Raw genomic sequence first — 20,146 nt, 5'->3', positions numbered from 1 at the left:
GAAAACATTTGTTTACACAAATGTTAAGTATAATATTCTTAGAAGCTTTATTCCTAATTTCAGATAGGAAATAATAGGAATGTCTGTTAAAGATGAATGCTTAAACTGATTGGGAAGTATTCATACAATGGAATATATATACTACTCTGCTATAAAAAAAAAAAGAAACTACTGACATATGAACCAACCCGATTAATGTCAGAAACTTGATGAGAAAAAGAAGATGTCAAAAACTTAATGAGAAAAAAGAAGAGTACATACGTATGATTCCATTTACATGAAATTTTAGACAGAATTTAGTTACAGAAAGCAAATGAGTGGTTGCCTAGAGTTGTGGTGGGGAGGTAAGTGGGGTTTGTTTGTGATTGATTGAAAGGGACCCAAGGAAACATTTGGAATGACAGACATGTGCTTTTTGTCTCAATTGCAGGGCTGCTTCCATAGGTGTATACATTTGTCAAAACCTGTAGAACTATATGATGATGTGTTTTGGGAATATCATTTATTTCCCAGAGTTGGTTTAAAGTTTCTTTTTAACATTTTATTTACAACTTGATAATCCTTTTGTTGATGCTGATGTCTTGTTTTTGTATATTTGATAATTAATATTTTAATGTTGGCTTCGCTTATAGCCCAGTCGGTAAAGAATCTGCCTGCAATGCAGGAAACCCAGGTTTGATTCCAGGGTCGGGAAGATTCCCTAGAGAAGGAAATGGCAACCTAGTCCAGTACTCTTTCCTGGAGAATTCCATGGACAGAGGAGCCTGGCAGGCTACAGTCCATGGTGTCACAAGAGTCCGACACGACTTAGCAACTAAACCACCACAACCACCATTTTAAAGTGTGTAATTATTTAATCTAGAAACACCAAAGCGCATATTTCATCTTGCTTTAGAAAATCGTGATATACCCCCTAAAATCTAAATATTTTATAATATACCTTTTTGATTCTCTTTCAGTATTAATAGGGAGGTTTCTTTGTTTTGTTTCATTGTCAAACTGTTCTGTGCAGAACATAAATATTAGACTGTTAGTCTATAGAAAAGGTCATTATAAAATTAGGTGTGTATTTTGAAGCTGATGCAGTTCAGTTCAGTTGCTCGGTTGTGTCCGACTCTGTGACCCTATGGACTGCAGCACACCAGGCTTCCCTGTCCATCACCAACTCCCGGAGCTTACTCAAACTCATGTCCATTGAGTCAGTGATGCCATCCAACCATCTCATCCTCTCTTGGCCCCTTCTCCCACCTTCAGTCTTTGTCAGCATCAGGTCTTTTCAAACGAGTCAGTTCCTCGCATCAGGTGGCCAAAGTATTGGAGTTGCAGCCTCATCGTCAGTCTTTCCAGTGAATTTTCAGGACTGATTTCCTTTAGGATGGACTGGTTGGATCTCCTTACAGTCCAAGGGACTCTAAATAGTCTTTTCCAATACAACAGTTCGAAAACATCAATTCTAAGGTGCTCAGCTTTCTTTATAGTCCATGGAACTGCTTATGAAGGTTTTTATCTGTGATGGTCTCTTCTGCGCCCCCTGGTGGTTTTGATTTCTTATTTGGGATAACATTGGAAATAACAGTCATTACTTTTGTAGATTGAATTTTACAGAAGACTTCAAAACTTTTAAACTAGTCTTTATGTTGAAAACCTACTCAATAGCTTCTGTTGACAGTAGTGTAAGGCTTAAATCATATGGTAGTCTTTACAATAATTACTTTTTAAAAAAAAGACAGTTTTTTTTTTTTTTTTGACAGTAACAACCTAGTTAATAATGAGGGAAAAAATTATTAGGCAATACCACAGAAATAAAATTTTACAAACAAGACCTACCTAAGATGATGCTAAATTTAGATCAGAGTTTGAGGAGAAAATAGGATATTTGAATAGTCTCAGAGTACTCCTCCCACTATTTTTCGATGAAAAGAAAAGATAGTAGACTTACAGTGGAGAAATCTGACAGAAACCCCTTTGGCCACCCTTGACAATGATGAAGTGAGAAGGGCACATTATTTCTACGGTATTCTTGCCCCAAATGCATTCTATTCATAAAATAAAATATCAGCAATTCATGCTGGAGGACATTATACAAAATACTGGATCAAAAGTTTCAAAGTCATGAAAGACAAGATAAAAATTGAATTGTCACAAATTGGAGGAGATTTAAGTAAAAATTACCAAGAAGTTGCAAACATAATGAAGTCTCAGTTATCACACACCCAGCTTCTTCTGATGTTAACATTTCACAGACTTGAAATGCAATTATTGTTATCAAAATCGAGAAATTAATCATTGTTAAAACATTGTAAGCTCTATCAGTTCACTTCAGTTCAGTCGCTCAGTCATGTCTGACTCTTTGCAACCCCATGAATCGCAGCATGCCAGGCCTTCCTGTCCGTCACCAACTCTCAGGGTTCACTCAGACTCACGTCCATCGAGTCAGTGATGCCATCCAGCCATCTCATCCTCTGTCATCCCCTTCTCCTCCTGCCCCCAATCCCTCCCAGCATCAGAGTCTTTTCCAATGAGTCAGCTCTTTGCATGAGGTGGCCAAAGTATTGGAGCTTCAGCTTTAGCATCATTCCTTCCAAAGAAATCCCAGGGCTGATCTCCTTCAGAATGGACTGGTTGGATCTCCTTGCAGTCCAAGGGACTCTCAAGAGTCTTCTCCAACACCACAGTTCAAAAGCATCAGTTCTTCGGCGCTCAGCATTCTTCACAGTCCAACTCTCACATCCATACGTGACCACTGGAAAAACCATAGCTTTGACTAGACAGACCTTTGTTGGCAAAGTAATGTCTCTGCTTTTGAATATGCTATCTAGGTTGGTCATAACTTTTCTTCCAGGGAGCAAGCGTCTTTTAATTTTATGGCTGCAGTCACCATCTGCAGTGATTTTGGAGCCCCCCAAAATAAAGTCTGACACTGTTTCCACTGTTTCCCCATCTATTTCCCATGAATGATGGGACCAGATGCCATGATCTTCATTTTCTGAATGTTGAGCTTTAAGCCAACTTTTTCACTCTCCACTTTCACTTTCATCAAGAGGCTTTTTAGCTCCTCTTCACTTTCTGCCATAAGGGTGGTGTCATCTGCATATCTGAGGTTATTGATATTTCTCCTGGCAATCTTGATTCCAGCTTGTACTTCTTCCAGCTCAGCGTTTCTTATGATGTACTCTGCATAGAAGTTAAATAAGCAGGGTGACAATATACAGCCTTGACGTACTCCTTTTCCTATTTGGAACCAGTCTGTTGTTCCATGTCCCATTCTAACTTGCTTCCTGACCTGTATACAGATTTCTCAAGAGGCAGGTCAGGTGGTCTGGTATTCCCATCTCTCTCAGAATTTTCCACAGTTTCTTGTGATTCACACAGTCAAAGGCTTTGGTATAGTCAGTAAAGCAGAAATAGATGTTTTTCTGGAACTCTCTTCCATGATCCAGCAGATGTTGGCAATTTGATCTCTGGTTCCTCTGCCTTTTCTAAAACCAGCTTGAACAACTGGAAGTTCACGGTTCACGTATTGCTGAAGCCTGGCTTGGAGAATTTTGTGCATTACTTTACTAGCATATGAGATGAGTGCAATTATGTGGTAGTTTGAGCATTCTTTGGCATTGCCTTTCTTTGGGATTGGAATGAAAACTGACCTTTTCCAGTCCTGTGGCCACTGCGGAGTTTTCCAAATTTGCTGGCATATTGAGTGCAGCACTTTCACAGCATCATCTTTCAGGATTTGAAACAGCTCAACTGGAATTCCATCACCTCCACTAGCTTTGTTCGTAGTGATGCTTTCTAAGGCCCACTTAACTTCACATTCTAGGATGTCTGGCTCTAGGTGAGTGATCACACCATCATGATTATCTTGGTCTTGAAGATCTGTTTTGTACAGTTCTTCTGTGTATTCTTGCCACCTCTTCTTAATATCTTCTGCTTCTGTTAGGTCCAGACCATTTCTGTCCTTTATCGAGCCCATCTTTGCATGAAATGTTCCCCTTGGTATCTCTAGTTTTCTTGAAGAGATCTCTAGTCTTTCCCATTCTGTTGTTTTCCTCTATTTCTTTGCATTTATCGCTGTAAGCTCTATATTTTAGTGAGAAAAAAAGGTGACTTTTCCAAGATTCTGTTCAGGATACCACATCACATTTAGTTGTTTCTTTGAAAATACTATTATTGCTGGAAGGATTTGATAGACTTGCTTTGTTTTTAAATCATAAACCAATAGGTAATAAATTATTTATAAAGTGGCTGTTAGAATTTTTGAAGGAATAGTTTTTTGTTATTTATTACTATTATACAAATTTTGGAAATTGGCTAAAATTTGAGGAAAGCTTGTTTTTCTACCATTCTGCTTTTCCTCAAAACCACCTAACAGTCGAGTAGCAACTTAGTGTGTTTGTGTGCGCGTGTGTGTGTGTGTTTAGTAATAACATTGCTTGAAGGCCTACATCTCTTTGCTACCATTGGGAATCTCTTACATTCTTTTTTCTAAATGAGAAAAAATATATATATATATAATAAATTTTTGGTGTTTCTTTATCTGAGATGATGAATAGATAGGCAACCTTCTATATATATTCTTTAGTGTTATTATGTCCAATTAGAAATACTTAAACTTAGAGTAGCATCATGAAATCTATGAAAGCAACTTCTTAATTATTTTATGTGTTAATACTAATAAGATTCTTGAAATCACTTTAAATAAGTAACCATCTAGATTGTACCTTTATTCCTGAGTATATTCAAGGATGCATTGATCTGGGTAAGGTCTCAATCATTTAATTTGGTTGTTTTCTATGTTAACATTCCACAGTAATAGCTGTATTTTAGATACTCAGAGTAAAAGATCTGTTTTTAATCTCTTGATTTTTAGAGGCATACATATATGTGTGATTATAAGATTATCTGTTATAATACTTTGTATAGTATAGTTTAAATTGAATATGTAGGAACTTTTCAACTACTAGAAAAGATAGTCCCTCCCAGAGGTATCCTTAAAAAATGTGGAGAAATAGCATGAGTCTCAAGTTGAGGCTTGGCAAAATATGAAAAACAGTGTCTCTGAGTCACAAGATGAGTCAAAAGGGTGAGGTTTGTTTGTTTTTCCTTGTTCATCTGTTCTAAAGGGAGTGTGATTCCAAGTAGCTGAAAAAAATCTTTAATGAAAGATGGTGCCAAAAGTTGGAATTCTTTATATTTAGAAGTACAGATCTGAAACATTCAGTGGTGTTGCCAGGATGGATTTGATCTGTGCCTAATTTTTAGGAGATTGGTAATAACTGTAAATGAAAAGTAACGTTTAAAAATATTTAACTTTTATGAAAGTTTTTCCTTAAAATTTAATTAAAAATTAAAAGGTACTGGGTTTTATTTGTTCATACTTTTGAAGAGTGATCTTTAGACGAATATTCAAGAAGCTGGCAGCATTGGAGGGAGACTTTGAATATTGAACTGTATTCAAACCTTGTTCAGATTTTGAACCATGAACTGTTAGAAATAAACTAAATTAAAATTTTAAAACAGAAATGACAATCAGAGTGCCTGGTGTACGTAGCAGAGATTGATTTAGTCCACCTGATATGAACCACCTGACTTTCATGATCAGCTTAGCATTGTCAATCCTGTAATATCTTGGTACTCAGCATACAGTTGGTTGTATGTTATGGCGGGTGCAGACAGGCAAAGAGGTAACGAAAAAAATTTCATGATATATCTTTGCTATAAGAAGTTATTCCATAGTACGTTCAACTCTAAATTAAACTGAAAATTAAACTACTGGATAACTGCTGGATTTTTTCTTGTAGTTATCATACAATCATTTGGTAAATCATGCTGCCTCTTTTTGTTTGCTTTTAGTTGATGCTGATGAAATTAAAAGGCTAGGAAAGAGATTTAAGAAGCTCGATTTGGACAATTCTGGTTCTTTGAGTGTGGAAGAGTTCATGTCTCTACCTGAGTTACAACAGAATCCCTTAGTACAGCGAGTAATAGATATATTCGACACAGATGGGAATGGAGAAGTAGACTTTAAAGGTAAGAAAGTAGTTTTAGTTAAACTGCAAGTTAGGCAATCTATCAATAGTCTTACATTTCTTTGTACAAAAATGTCTGAAAAGTTGATTCTTTTCTTGAATGTCCTTGAGTACTGGTTTTCTTATAATAATAGATTGTTAAAACTCAAAAGTCTGTGATATATGAACTTTAATAAACTAATAAGACCTTGTACTTTTTGGAACATAAATGATCGAAGTACCCTTTTAGGTAATCTAAAAAATGGGATTTAGTATTTATTTTGTTGTTAGAAAATTTCAGAGAAACTTAAAATATTAGAAGCCACATTTTTTAAAAACTGTTTTTTAAAAGAATGAGACTTTAACAATAAGTCAGCAGTAAAAAAAAAAAAGTTGAAGTCAGAAGGATAGGAGTATTATAGAAGGGATTAATTTAGTTAATCTAGATTTTACAAAGACAGTAATGCTTTTGCTAATGTCAGCCATTTGGTTCTGCACTTTAAATAAACCTTTCATTTCATCAGGAAGTCAAGAGTTTTTGTTATTTTCATTTGAAGAAATGAATTGTCCAAGTGAAGGGCTCTAAACTGGTTGTGATTTAGTGTTCAGCAGCAGTGAAGAAAAATGACCATTTGTTATGAAACTTACAAACAGTTTATGTAAATGGTTCTGAATTTTGGAACCAGAAACCTCCCAATTTTTTCTGCCAAACAATGTAAATATTTTTTTAAAGCCCTCTTGTATAGTCATATTCTAAGAATATAGAGTTAAATAGTTTAAAGAATATGTTTTTTGAGTGTTATGCTCTGTAGCAACTAATTTTTAATAATAATAAAAAATAAATCAACTTGTTCAAGTTGATTTGATTTTAGAGAGTTCCAGGTTCAAATTATATATAGAACCTTGTTTGTTGAAGTTTCAGATTTGACTTTTCCGTTGTAAATGCCGCTAGTAATATTTTCTTTTGGAACAGGAAAATATTCTGTTGTGAGCATGTAGGGTTTGTGTCCATGTGCAAGTGTGTATTGTTCTTTTTTGTAAAAAATTGAAACTTCTGATTTGTAAATGTTTTTTATTCTTATTCAGAGTTCATTGAGGGAGTCTCTCAGTTCAGTGTCAAAGGAGATAAGGAACAGAAGTTGAGGTGTAAGTATTTTTCTTCACTGAATTCTTAGACCATTACCCCATACTGCATTATAACCTCTTTTTAAAATATTCTAAAAGGTATCTTTTATTCAAAATCCTTTTTGGACATTTGCAATTTGTATTTTTTAATGATGTGTCATTGTTGCTTATAAGTTACAGGTGTATAGTAGACAAAATTGATTCACAGTTTTTAAGCATTATATTCCATTTGTGGTTAAGTAATATAAAATATTGGCATGGAAGTGAGAAGAAATGCTTTAATATGATTAGCCTAACTTCGTTTACACTTGTATTCAGAATTATTTAGCTGGAAGTTTACTATTTTGGTTTATGTAGGCTTGCCTCTCTTGCAGGGAACATCTGTTATCTTTTTAAAATATTCAGCTCTTAACTGGAGAGACATTATATTCAATAACAGTTCTCTGAGGCACAGGCTATATGCTAACTTCCTTTGCAAATGAACTCTTGATACAAATGAGAATATTAATAGTAATAACAGTTGCTGTCTTTGATTGTATATTATCTCAGTACTGTAAAGCAGCAGTCCCCAACCTTTTCAGCACTAGGAACCAGTTTTGTCAAAGACAATTCTTCCATGGACTGGGGGTAGGGAGTGGTTCTGGGATGATTCAACTGCGTTACATTTATTGGGCACTTTATTTCTATTACTATTACATCAGCTCCACCTCAGATCATCAGGCATTAGATCCTGGAGGTTGGGGACCTGGGACCTGGAAGGTTAGAACTGTCATTGGCCCCCATTTTATATGTGCAGAAACTGAAGCTTAGGAAAGGGTAAATGACTTAAACTCTAGGCAGTATTAATTGTCCCAAGCAGTTTTAACTCGATAGCCCATATACTTGTAACCACCTAGTTTCACCTAAAAACAACATCTCTGTGTAGGAAGGAGCTGTCCTTATAGTAGAATTCTAAATGCTGGGCAACTTACTATCTTCTCTCTCTTAGAAAGTGTTTGTGATTACCATGCAATTGCCATTGATTTTTCCTTACTCTTTTTTTAGTTGCTTTCCGTATCTATGACATGGATAAAGACGGCTATATTTCCAATGGGGAACTCTTCCAGGTGCTAAAGATGATGGTGGGGAACAATCTGAAAGACACACAGTTACAGCAAATTGTAGACAAAACCATAATAAATGCAGATAAGGATGGGGATGGAAGAATATCCTTTGAAGAATTTTGTGCTGTAAGTACAAAAAAGCTAGTTCTTCATTAGTTACATTTCATAAAAACATTTTTAATATCACTTAATAGAGAATTCCTTATAGTTATATTTTGCCCTAGAAATTTGTTTGATTTTGCCCAATAGCCCCAGATTCAAAGTGGTGAAATGTTCTTTGTTGTAACTAATTATTAATTATTCTCAAGAACTAATATTCTCAGTGATTGTCTGATAAAATGCCACAACAATGGTACTAGTCACTTTTACTTATTATTGGTAGCCTCCTAGGTTATTTGAAAATACTTCTGTAGGAAATAAGAGTTCATGAATTTCAGCTAGGAAATCAGAAGCTTGGTCACAAGCATGACAGAAATGGAGTCCCCATCTGTCAAACTCAGCAGCGAGGCAGTGTAGAAAGGTGATTTGTTTTCCCCTCTCCTTTTTTTTCTAAGCTACTGACGGGTAGTTACTGTGATCTGGGGCAAGGGCTCCACAGAGGCATAGCCTACAGTTGTGAGAAGTCCTGGAGAGCTTGCTCTCGGTGAGAACTGGGGCACTGGCTCAGCTTCCTGTTCATTGCTTCTCTTCTGTGGCTGCTGCCCCTAAAACAGAGATAGTAACTTTCTGATGTGTCATAAGCAGTTGTAACAGTAAATTGAAGATCCTGGACAATCCAAAGGAATGCAAAGAAAATAAAACGTTTTGAAAATTTTCAGTCATTACTGGATGCTTCTGTAGAAGGTTTTCCTCCTCTTCATTTTTCCCTTAAACGACACCAGGGAAAACAGATTAGTTTGTCGTGTGTTACATAAGGACTTAAGTAGCTGCTCTGGCTTTTAAGAAGTTCACATTATACTTCAAGGATCTTTTTTCATCTCAAGGGAATGAGATCTTTGCATTTTGTTTCAAAAAAAGTAGGGTGGTGCTCTAGTTTAAAGAACAGGCTAGTTCTTCTTGGAAGAGAGTTAGGCTGAACTGCTGAGATGGGAACCGATGCTGAGGGTGCTGCTGCAAGTGAGTCCTCTTCCTCTGCCACGTCTCCTCCACTGTTGCCAGCACGTGTTGAAGGCCTCCCGTGGGCGGGCATCAGATTGTGCATGACATGAGACTCGCCTGGTAGTGGCATCATAGATAGCAGCCAGTTTTCAAAAGTAGGAAAAAAAAAATTCCAAGACTTGAGGGAACAAAATAAAAATGAGGAACTTGGCTGGAGTGACGTGAAGGGATGTGTATAAGTAAAGACTACTTGCATTTAGTAAATATAAACTGTAACTTAAAACTACATTAAATCACTTTACTGGTGGAAGGAAATAAATCCCTAGGTATAGAACTTACGCTCTGTACACTGAAGGTGTAAGCTAAGCTTTGAGTTTATTTTTCAGCCTTTGTTATAAATTGCCCTTACTTGTAGTTTTGGAGGGCATAGTTCAGGAATGAACAAAAATGTTTGTATATTAAGCCAACTTTTGGGAACATTCATCAGGCTCATAACTTGGGCTTTATTGAATTCTCTATATTCTGTTTTCTTAAGCTGTAACAGAGAGAAGAGAGAGTTATCTCAAAAGATCACATACTATGTATCTATTTTAACATTTCAGAATACTTTACCATACACAAATCTTATAAATGACAGTGATAGGATTAACGTTGATGGATTGAACGCATGTATTTACTTTTATTCCCTTTGAAAACTTCACTGAAATTAAATGGGTTAAAAAGAAAAGGTTATAAACCCACAAGGACCAGTGAAGAGTGGAGAGGATGGTAACTCAGTTTGGTAATTTATAAAGTTGAGTGGCTAGCAGACAGGAGTGAAAATTCTAAGCTGTCAACTAGGAAAGCGGAGAAGCGGCTTGGTTTATACTGTGGAACCCCTGAAAGGCTCAGAAAGTGGAGATATGACTGAAAGTGAGTGTGAAGGTGGGGCTAACAGGAGAATGGCTTAAGTCTGTTTAAGAAGCACGTGGAACACAAGATCTCCTTCCTGACTCTGTTCAGTCTCTCCTGCACTGTAGTGGGAGATTGGCAAGAGTGAGATGGGGGTGTGTGTGTCTGTGTCTGTCTGTGTCTGTGTGTGTCTGTCTGTGTGTGTGTGTGGTGGCGAGGATATTTGCATTTTGACACCTCCAGCCACCTTCTCTTACTTGATTCCCTGACAGCTACACTTGTACCCTCTAGGCAAGAGGTGGGAAAAGCCCTGTTTGGGAAAGCTAACCTCTAGAAATGGTGTTTACCCAGTTTGTTCAAAGCACAGTGTACAGTCAACAGCCATGCCCTGTGCACGGAGGCTCTGGGGCGGCACTTTCCACATGAGGAGAGAGCCTAGGATCACCAGACATTCAAGGAAAACCTCTGATACGGATTACAGAGATGAAATCAAACCTGAAAAAGAAGCATGCTGAAGCAGGCTGTGCAAGGCCAATAAACACTTTAAAAGTAGAACAGAAATCTGTCATTATTGCCCTCAGGGATATAATGTATTAGATCTTTGAAACAAAAATTAGACAATGTATAAAAGAGCTCTAGGAAATTTAAATGTTGGGATTCATTCTAGGAGGTCTAACATCTGAATGTTAGGTCCCAGAAAGAAATTGGAGGGAAGGAAATCATCAAAAATGAATCAGAAAATTGTCTCAGAATCAAAAGTAATGAGTTTCCTTGACTGAAAGGACTTACCAAGTACCCCAGCATAGTATATAAAAATAATCGGGGCCTTGGTACATTGTCATGAAATTTTAAAACAAAGAGATGGTTTACAGGCTTCCAAAGAGCTAAGGTAGAGGCATAGGGGAAAGGCTTCATACAAAGAGTCAAGAATCGTAATGGTGACAAATTTCTCACTTAGCAAGATGGAAAATAGAAGACAAAACAAGAATTCTCAGTAAACTCAAACTGGATGATAGAATCAGACATTTTCAGGTATGCAAGTCCTCCTCCCTTTTTTGGAAAGTACTAGAAGATGTGCTCCCACTATGAAAAGGTTTTAGATCAAAAAAAGAAGTCAGTGTGGGATCAGGAAGCTAGAGGGTCAGGCAGGAGAGAAAGCCATCTCTAGGAGGATCCATGGATGCCAAGCCTGGATGGGAGTAACTCCAAAGACTCTGGGAGTGATTTGAAAATAGTAAAATTGATAGCTTGATACAATACATCTGAGTGCCTTTAGAGAAAAGTTTAGTGTTGAATTAATGATAAATGCATAGAACACTCAGTGAAGAAAAAGATCAGTTATTAACTGTAGCAAAGCAAATATGCAGGGAAGCAAAAGTAATCACAGTACACAGTTCTCTTCTGCTGTAAGTAGTATTTTATGTAGTCATAAATAAAATGCTGAATTTCTATCTAATAAAAAAAAGTACAGCTCTTTGAAGCATGGGAGAGGTGGGAGGTATGTGGGGTAGGAGATGAAAGGGAAGAGGTGTGTGTGTGGAAGTGAAAGCTGCATCTCCTGTGATGGGAAGTTGAGGGATAATGCCTAAAACTTTAAATCCAAGAAGCAGCAACGGGGGAATGTTACTTAGTCTTGTAGGCAAATACTGAACATCAGCTGAAAATTCTAAATGATTGCTGCTAAGTAAAAAAAAAATTTGAGGACAGGATAGCAAACGGCTTTCATGACAGGAGTCGTAGAACTAGCTGGCTGTTTAAGGTTTATTTTTCAAATAAAAATTAAAAAGTTCAAAAATAGTAGCAGATGCAACTATGTACAACATGGATGAATCTCACAAACATAATGTTGAGTGAAACAAGACAGACATGAAAGATTTCATTTGTAAAGTGTGTAAAAACAGATCAAACTAATCCATGGTGTTAAGTCGTAGTGACTAGTTCTGTGTAGGTGGTGGCTTGGGAGGAGGGAGGTAGTGGTGGGAGGGGGGTCGCAGAAGAGCTGTGGTGATGCCCTGGGTGCTGGTTACTTGGGTCATCACTCTGAAAATTCACCAAGCTGTTAACCTTTATAGTTTGCTTATTTTATGTAGGTTTTGCTTAATAAAAGTTATCCCCAAATAATACTACAGGTAATCTCACTTCGGCATTGCCATGTCAGTATTGACAGAGGTGTCTGTAACAACTCTACATGTATTTGATGCCATAGAAAAGCAATGTGCAGAAAATGTTATTCATTACTTTTTGATACATTCTAGAACAGAGTGACAGTGAAGCCCGTATTTGATTTTTGATAGTTTTTATGGTAACACTTAGTTTAACATTTGATATTAAACTACTGAAGTCCATGTTGAAATTCAAAGAGTGGGCCAGATCCTACCAGTAGCCTTTTTTTTATATTTTTGAGCTAAAAAAGTTTTTTTACACTTGAAAGTGTTGTTTAAAAAAAAAAATGGAAGAAGAAAATTTAAGAGAAACTATACATGGCCTACAAAGCTTAAAATATTTCCCGCCTAGTCCTTTACAGAAAAATTTGCCATCTCTTGTGTTAGAGCACAAGAAAATGCTTGTTATCCTGGAGCAAGAAGCCCTGAAAATTCTAACAAAAGGCAGTGCGAGTTTTAAAAAAAGAAGAGCAGCTTCCGGAAATGGCTAAAGTAGTGTGCTTTTTAAACTGCGGTTTTGGTAGGGTGGTTAGACTGGTACAACGGAGGCCCTCAAACCTGCTCAAGCGTGGTCTGTTCTGTCTGTTGCAGGTTGTAGGCGGCCTAGATATCCACAAAAAGATGGTGGTAGACGTGTGACTCTTGTGTAAAGAGTACCACCCAACACTTTTGCTTTCTTCTCCATCTCTGAAGATCTGCTCAAGACGTCCAGCAATGCTCTCTGTGTATTTAAATGGAAGTATTTTTCTCTGTGAAGCCACATTTTCCAACATGAGCCTCATGAAGCCCAACTAAGTGTTATTGAACTCTTATTCTCTCAATAACTCAGTGTAGCACTTTAAAGCTGAAGGACAGCAGCATGAAAAGAGCATATCAATGTGGCGAAGAAAGGGAAGGGGTTGGCTTTTTAATTTATTTTTCTTCATCTTTTATAACAAGAAAGTATCTATATATACATATGTAAATATTTATATATAGATATATGTAGCTTTCTATATGTGTAGTAGGTTGGCTTTAATTTAATATACTTGATTCAGAAACAAAAATGATAAAGAGTACAAAAGTGCCAAGCAGAACATTCAACATCCTTACTTTTATTTCACACAGTTTTATATATAGATCGAAGATTGTACAGTTTGAGCCGGGTGTTAGGCCAGCTGTTTTCCTTTGCCTGCTCTTTCTCCTTTGAGAGATTGACAAAGCATTTGTTAACATCTTCTTATTTACCTTGATTACATTTTTGTAACAAAGGAGTTTGTAACTTAATTTATACCTATGATATATTTCCAGGGACTGTGTCTCACTGCTGAGCAGCTTTGATGACGTCTCTGCTTGAGGAGAAAGTAGAGTCGAGCGCTGCCACCATGAGCTCGTCCTTGCATTCATGCAGTCACTGCACAGAGCTGACGCCTCATGCTGTTACTTCATCACGAGAAGCCATTGCGTTCATTAGGTGTCCCTGAGTCACTGTCAGTTCGTCGTGATTTTATTCGTAAAGGACAGAAGCTATGTGAGGCAATCCTGATTTGATCTCAGACATGACTTAATGAAGAGTTCCAGAAATAATCATGAAATAGCTCAGGATATCCGTTTATGTTTCATTACATGGGTGGTAAATTGTCATTAAACTTACCTTTAAACCATAAATTTTCCCTTTGTTTCAGAAGACTTGCAGCTAATCTAAAAACTGGTGATGTTTAATGTGCATGTGTGTATCTATACACCCACATACACTTATATGTGACTTACCTGGGAGAAACCTTATTAAACTGTTTGCCACAGAAGAGCAAAATTATATCCAAATTTATACCTCTTAAATTTCTTTACCACAAGGCATAGAGAGTGCATGATGGTGTTCTTCCTTTGCCCGAAAATGTCTCGGGTAACTTAATACTTTGTGTGATTTAAAAGTAGTGTACCACGCTCTGCCAATTGATGTTACTATCCCTTCCCTTTTCTGCAAAGGTACTATTGGCTGGAAGAAGACATTCTGGTTAGCTTTGTAGGACTGTAGTCTTTCCCTATAATAGATTTTGTAGAAAATTGGTTTTATACTCTGAGTGGGGAAGGGCAGGTTGAATCAAGGCTGAAAGCATCTTAATTTGGGCACACCCGCCTGCCACCGCTGTTCCTTCAACTGAGTGCTGCACGCCATGGGCTCTGTCTGTGAGAGAAATCCCGGTGCTTGGTGTCCTTGCATGACATGGAGTTTTGCATGTAGATCAATTTAAAATGTACCTCTTGTTTACATAATTTGCATAATTTTAAAACATAATGTTGCCAAACTTTGGAAATGTTAATGTTCAAACTGAAAATCTCCACATGTAACTTTCTCCTCTGGATCAGTGCGTGGCTCACACCCCAGCCAGTGGCTTGATCTGTTTCAGTGTCAACTGCCATGTGCTCTGCTTCAAGAGGGGAACTCGTCTTTTGTGAATTTTTTGTACATAAGTATTTGTTACAGATATTTTAGCAAATGCTTTCTATTTCTCTTGCTTGTGCATATCTTGGCTGGCGTTACAGAAAAAATAGTGCAAACATTATTTCCTTACTGGGGAATGAGGGTTTTTTCTTTTTCTTTCTTTTTTTTTTTTTTTTTTTTTTTGGTGGGGGGGGGGGGGGGGGGGGGGGGGGTGGTTTATGTTGAATGTTTAGTTTTTCTTCTGCATGAAACATCATGTTGTGGGATCTTTAGGAAACTTCATACTGTATGAATAAGAAAATAAAATATTTGAAACTTGATTGAGTGTATCTGCAGTGGTCTTTAGGCTTCCCCAGCCATCGTGTGCGCGTGCATGTGCTCAGATACATCTGACTCTTTTGCTACCCCATGGACTGTTTGCCCACCCACGGGGCTCCTCTATCCATGGAATTTTCCAGGCAAGAGTACTGGAGTGGGTTGCCGTTTCATCCTCCAGGGGGATCTTCCTGACCCAGGGATCAAACCTGCTTCTCTTGTGTCTCCCACATTGGAAGGTGGATTCTTTACCGCAGCACCATTGGGTGGGCTTTCTTCATTCTTTCAGATTTTTTAAAAAACTTTGGTAGGTTGATGTTTGATCTTTGACTATAAACCGTAAGTAAGTCTGCTTTGTCACTGGGTGAAAACACAGGTCAGTATGACCTGGAGGACCCAGGCTGTCACCCTTCCTCTACTTCCAACCTCCCTGCTTCCTCTGTAGGCCTTTACACCCTCTTTCCCTACAAGGAATGCTTCTAAGGGGCTCGGCCATGTCGTCGTTCAACAGGAACTCTCCTGGCCACCATTTAAACACACCAAACCTGATTCTCCTTTTACCCCCGTCTTCTTCCATAACATTTAACCTCGTCTTAACGGATTCATTTTGTATTTATCTTCCCTGGTTATTCAAATAACATGAATAAAAGCTCCCTAAGGGCAGGGATTTCTGTCCCTTGTTCACTGATAGACCTGATTGTCTAGATTCTGCCTAGCTCTTGGTGTTTACTCAATAAATACTTAATGAAGTAGGAAGCACCTTGTTTCTACAGGTTGTGATATTAAGATTCTATTCAGTACTTTGGTTACTCTTCATAAGCATTAGTATTGGGACTTTTATTCATTCAACAACTTTGTAGGGTTCCTAAGCCATGCCTGCACTATAATGAGCACTTGAGAGTCTTGCAACAGGTAAATGATGTACCTGGCCCAGATGAAATATAGGCTCTTGGTGTTTTATACCCAGAACACCTATATTGTCAGGCATGCACTAGTTATGAGATACTAAACATTGGGTTCCTGGCTCTTAATGGGTTAGTTAAGCTAAAATCAATAGGTAACATTTAAGCTCTAGGTCTCCCTTTCTTTCCTTAGTTCTGATGGTCTTAAGAGTAGAAAAGATGACTTAAAGTGAAATAGCAATCCACAGAATGGGAGAAAATACTTGTAAATCACATATCAGCTAAGAGATTGTTAGCTGGACTATGCAAAGAGCTACACTCAGAAACAAAGAACCTGATTAGAAGATGGGCAAATTACTTGGATACTTCTCCAGAGGAGGTAACATAAATAGCCAGTGCCACAAGAAAAGATGTTTAGCATCACTAGTCATGGAAATGCAAGTAAAAAACAAGATACGACTTCATTATAATTGCCATTAGCAAAATAAAGGTAAGGATATGGAGTAGCTGGAATGCTTGTGCATTGCTGGTGTGGATATCAAATGGTGAAGTCACTAAGGAAAATGGTATAATGGTTGGTTCAAAAAAATCAAACAACCGTGTGTGTTTAGTTGCTCAGTCATGTCTGACCTTGCAACCCCATGGACTGTAGCTTGCCAGGTTCCTCTGTCCAGGCAAGAATACTGGAGTGGTTTGCCATTCTCTTCTCCAGGGGATCTTCTCAACCCAGAGATTGAACCTGGTATGACCTGGCAATACTACTTCTAGATACTTAACCAAGAAGTTCTAGGGACCTGCAGAGGTATTTGTGCACCCACATTCATAGCCGTAGTAGTCACAATAGCCAAAACTTGAAAGCAACCAAAACATCAATGACGGATTGATAAGAAAAATGTGGGAGATTATTCAGTTATAAAGGGAAGGAAATTTTGACACATGCTATGTAACATGGATGAACTTTGAAGACATGCTAAAAGAGCCAGTTCCCAAAGAACAAATACTATGTTCTATTTATGCAAGTTCCTGGAGTCATCAAATTCATGAAGACAAGAAGGTACAACAGTGGTTGCCAAGGGCTGGGAGGAGGTGAAAATAGCGAGTTGGGTGTTGAATGGGTACAGTGTTAGATGGGGAAGATAAAGTTCTGGAAATGAAAGGTGGTTGATGGTTGGAGAATGAACTTAAATGTCACTGAGCTGTACAAACGTTTAATGGTGAATCATGTATAATTTACCACAGTTTAAAATTTAGAGTAGACAAGATGGTAGAAAAAGAATCTTGGTGTTTCTGCATGCTCTCCAGGACTTAGAAAGAAATGGTGTTCAAACTCATCATATATGTCTTGAAACAATTCTTAGTCTTCAGAGATTCCCATATGCTCAAAAATCTCTCATTACATTAGCTCACATTTTAAGCTAAGGCCCACTGCAACTTCAACCTTTCACTAACCCTGTTGGTTTAGTCACTTAAGGTGTGTCTGAGTCTTAAGACCCCATGAACTGTTTCCCTTTCCATGGGATTTTCCAGGCAAGAATACTAGAGTGGTTGCTATTTCCTTCTCCGGGGGATCTTCCCTGACCCAGGGATCGAACCCACATCTGTGTTGCAAGCAGATTCTTTCCTGTTGAGCCAGCAGGGAAGCCCTTGGGCATCATAAATCTGACAGCTAAGCGGATCAAAATAGTGAGTCCCTGCTCTCCCAAACCTCAAGATTATTGGTGTCCCTGAATAATACTAGCATACAAGCATTTTACAAGTTATAGGATGGTTATGTTCATCATCACTGTATACTCAATATTATCTAACGTTAAGCATGCTATCCCATGGCTCTGGAATCAGGAAAGTTATGTCTCTTCCCCAGGGCTCAGTGAACATAGCTTTCTTCTGTAAATAGGATGAGAACTGGAGTTCAAATCTTCTGGAACAATAGGAAGAAATACGAAGGTCTCTTCCCTTATCAGCCACTGAGTAAGAAAACACTCCTAGCCAATGCAGCAGTTAATATGTTAATAAACTGTTACATGATGTTATCAGAAATTGTACTACATACTGAGAATTTAAAGATCAGAGGCTTTAGGGTGGGAGGCAGACACTTAATAGCAGGATAGTATGATAGATGCCACAGAAATATGGATCAGCATGGCTAAGGTTTTCAGCATTAGTCTCCAGGCCTTAAAGGATTTCAAGAAATGATTTGAACTACCAGATCAATTAGCACTGTCACATAGTCATGTTGATTACATTTCTGTACTCTTCCATTCTAAGAATGGGTAAGGTGGTGACGGTGGTGCAGAGGTAAAGAATCCGCCTGCCAGTGCAGGAGATGTGGATTGGGAAGAGGCCTTGGCAGAAAGTGAACTAAAGAGCCTCTTGATGAAAGTGAAAGAGAGTGAAAAAGTTGGCTTAAAGCTCAACATTCAGAAAACTAAGATCATGGCATCCGGTCCCATCACTTCATGGCAGATAGATGGGGAAACAGTGGCTGACTTTATTTTTCTGGGCTCCAAAATCACTGTAGATGGTGATTGCAGCCATGAAATTAAAAGACACTTACTCCTTGGAAGGAAAGTTATGACCAACCTAGACAGCATATTAAAAAGCAGAGACATTACTTTGCCAACAAAGGTCTGTCTAGTCAAGGATATGGTTTGTCCAGTGGTCATGTATGGACGTGAGAGTTGGACTATAAAGAAAGCTGAGTGGTGAAGAATTGATGCTTTTGAACTGTGGTGTTGGAGACTTGAGAATCCCTTGGACTGCGAGGAGATCCAACCAGTCCGTCCTAAAGGAGATCAGTCCTGGGTGTTCATTGGAAGGACTGATGTTGAAGCTGAAACTTGAATACTTTGGCCACGTGATGCGAAGAGCTGACTCATTTGGGAAGACGCTGAGGCTGAGAAAGATTAAGGGCAGGAGGAGAAGGGGACAACAGAGGATGAGATGGTTGGATGGCATCACTGACTCAATGGACATGGGTTTGGGTGGACTCTGGGAGTTGGTGATGGACAGGGAGGTCTGGCGTACCTGTGGTTCATGGGGTCCACAAGAGTTGGACACGACTGAGTGACTGACCTGAACTGAACTTGGAGTAGGAAATAGCAACCTGCTCCAGTATTCTTGCCTGGAAAATTCCATGGACAGAGGAGTCTGGCGGGCTACAGTCCACGGGGTCACAGAGTCCAACACAACTTTGAGCACACACGCCTCTAACATTTTGTTTCTCTTTAAAGTCCCAAGCAGTACTAATTCCCTATTGGGTGGGGATGCTTGATCAGGGAGAGGCTCAACAGTATCCCAGATTTTAGTAACTGCTCTCTTGTTACTGATAATTCTAACTATGTAAGAAAACTTAAAAAGGAAATACAAATAATACCAAAAGATAACTTCAGTTTAGCATAGAGAACCTGTGTTTTCCCAATCAAAATTATGCTTTTTAAAAAAAATTCAACATAAAATGTTTATGGTTACCGAGCAATGGTTCATTTCAGTCCAAGTGCTCTGAAAACTGTGGACCCATGCCTCAGAAAAGTACACACCCTCAGTGGTCACAGTTTTGTATCTGATTTCCTAGATAAGGCATGGGGAGTAGGCAAGTACATGCTGAAGCCTGTGCAGACTAACAAAGTGCCAACAAATTCCAACTTTCCGAAAAGTTAGGAGTAAAACGGTAGCATACACATACTCTCTCCATGCTGCTGTGCTGCCAAAGGACAAAAAAAATATTGCTGGGACATTTCCAGCCATTTCCCACTGGATTTCCACTGTAATACTAAGTACATCTAATACCAATGCAGTGTACAGGCTAGTTCGGGACAGTGGCATATGTAACACATAGAACTCTCAATAGCAATACTTAATACTTGTTCTTACAGGTACTTTCTAATTAAAGTTTAAAGTTTTGGTCAAGGGTTGTGGAGATAATATACAAGAGAATACTATCATCACAGTCACAATTTAATGAAGTGAGTTCCTTTCATTAAAAAAATGCATAATATGAATCAAAGAACATGTAGGCAGATGCTTGTTAAAACAATCTATTACATTTGCAGAATATAGTAGTTTTCTTAGGGGTAAAAATTCTTCTACATTTCACCTTACTACTTAGAAGAAATATACCCAATAC

At 38.1% G+C, this 20,146-nt stretch overlaps 1 protein-coding gene across 1 annotated transcript in view; it reads left to right on the top strand.

Annotated features, from left to right (window-relative positions):
* PPP3R1 (protein phosphatase 3 regulatory subunit B, alpha) overlaps positions 1-15,126 on the top strand; it is a 62,870-nt gene extending 47,744 nt beyond the window's left edge. Inside the window, exons 3-6 of the mRNA XM_040224119.1 lie at positions 5,851-6,027; positions 7,092-7,151; positions 8,175-8,359; positions 12,976-15,126. Coding sequence (XP_040080053.1) covers positions 5,851-6,027; positions 7,092-7,151; positions 8,175-8,359; positions 12,976-13,023 — 470 coding nt within the window. The 3' untranslated portion in view covers positions 13,024-15,126. The remainder of the gene's footprint in view (positions 1-5,850; positions 6,028-7,091; positions 7,152-8,174; positions 8,360-12,975) is intronic.
* Positions 15,127-20,146: the final 5,020 nt, after the last annotated feature.

The sequence above is a fragment of the Oryx dammah genome, unplaced genomic scaffold (assembly GCF_014754425.2).
Source record: "Oryx dammah isolate SB20612 unplaced genomic scaffold, SCBI_Odam_1.1 HiC_scaffold_25, whole genome shotgun sequence".
NCBI classification, from domain to species: domain Eukaryota; kingdom Metazoa; phylum Chordata; class Mammalia; order Artiodactyla; family Bovidae; genus Oryx; species Oryx dammah.
This window is presented reverse-complemented; position numbering and strand designations above follow the sequence as displayed.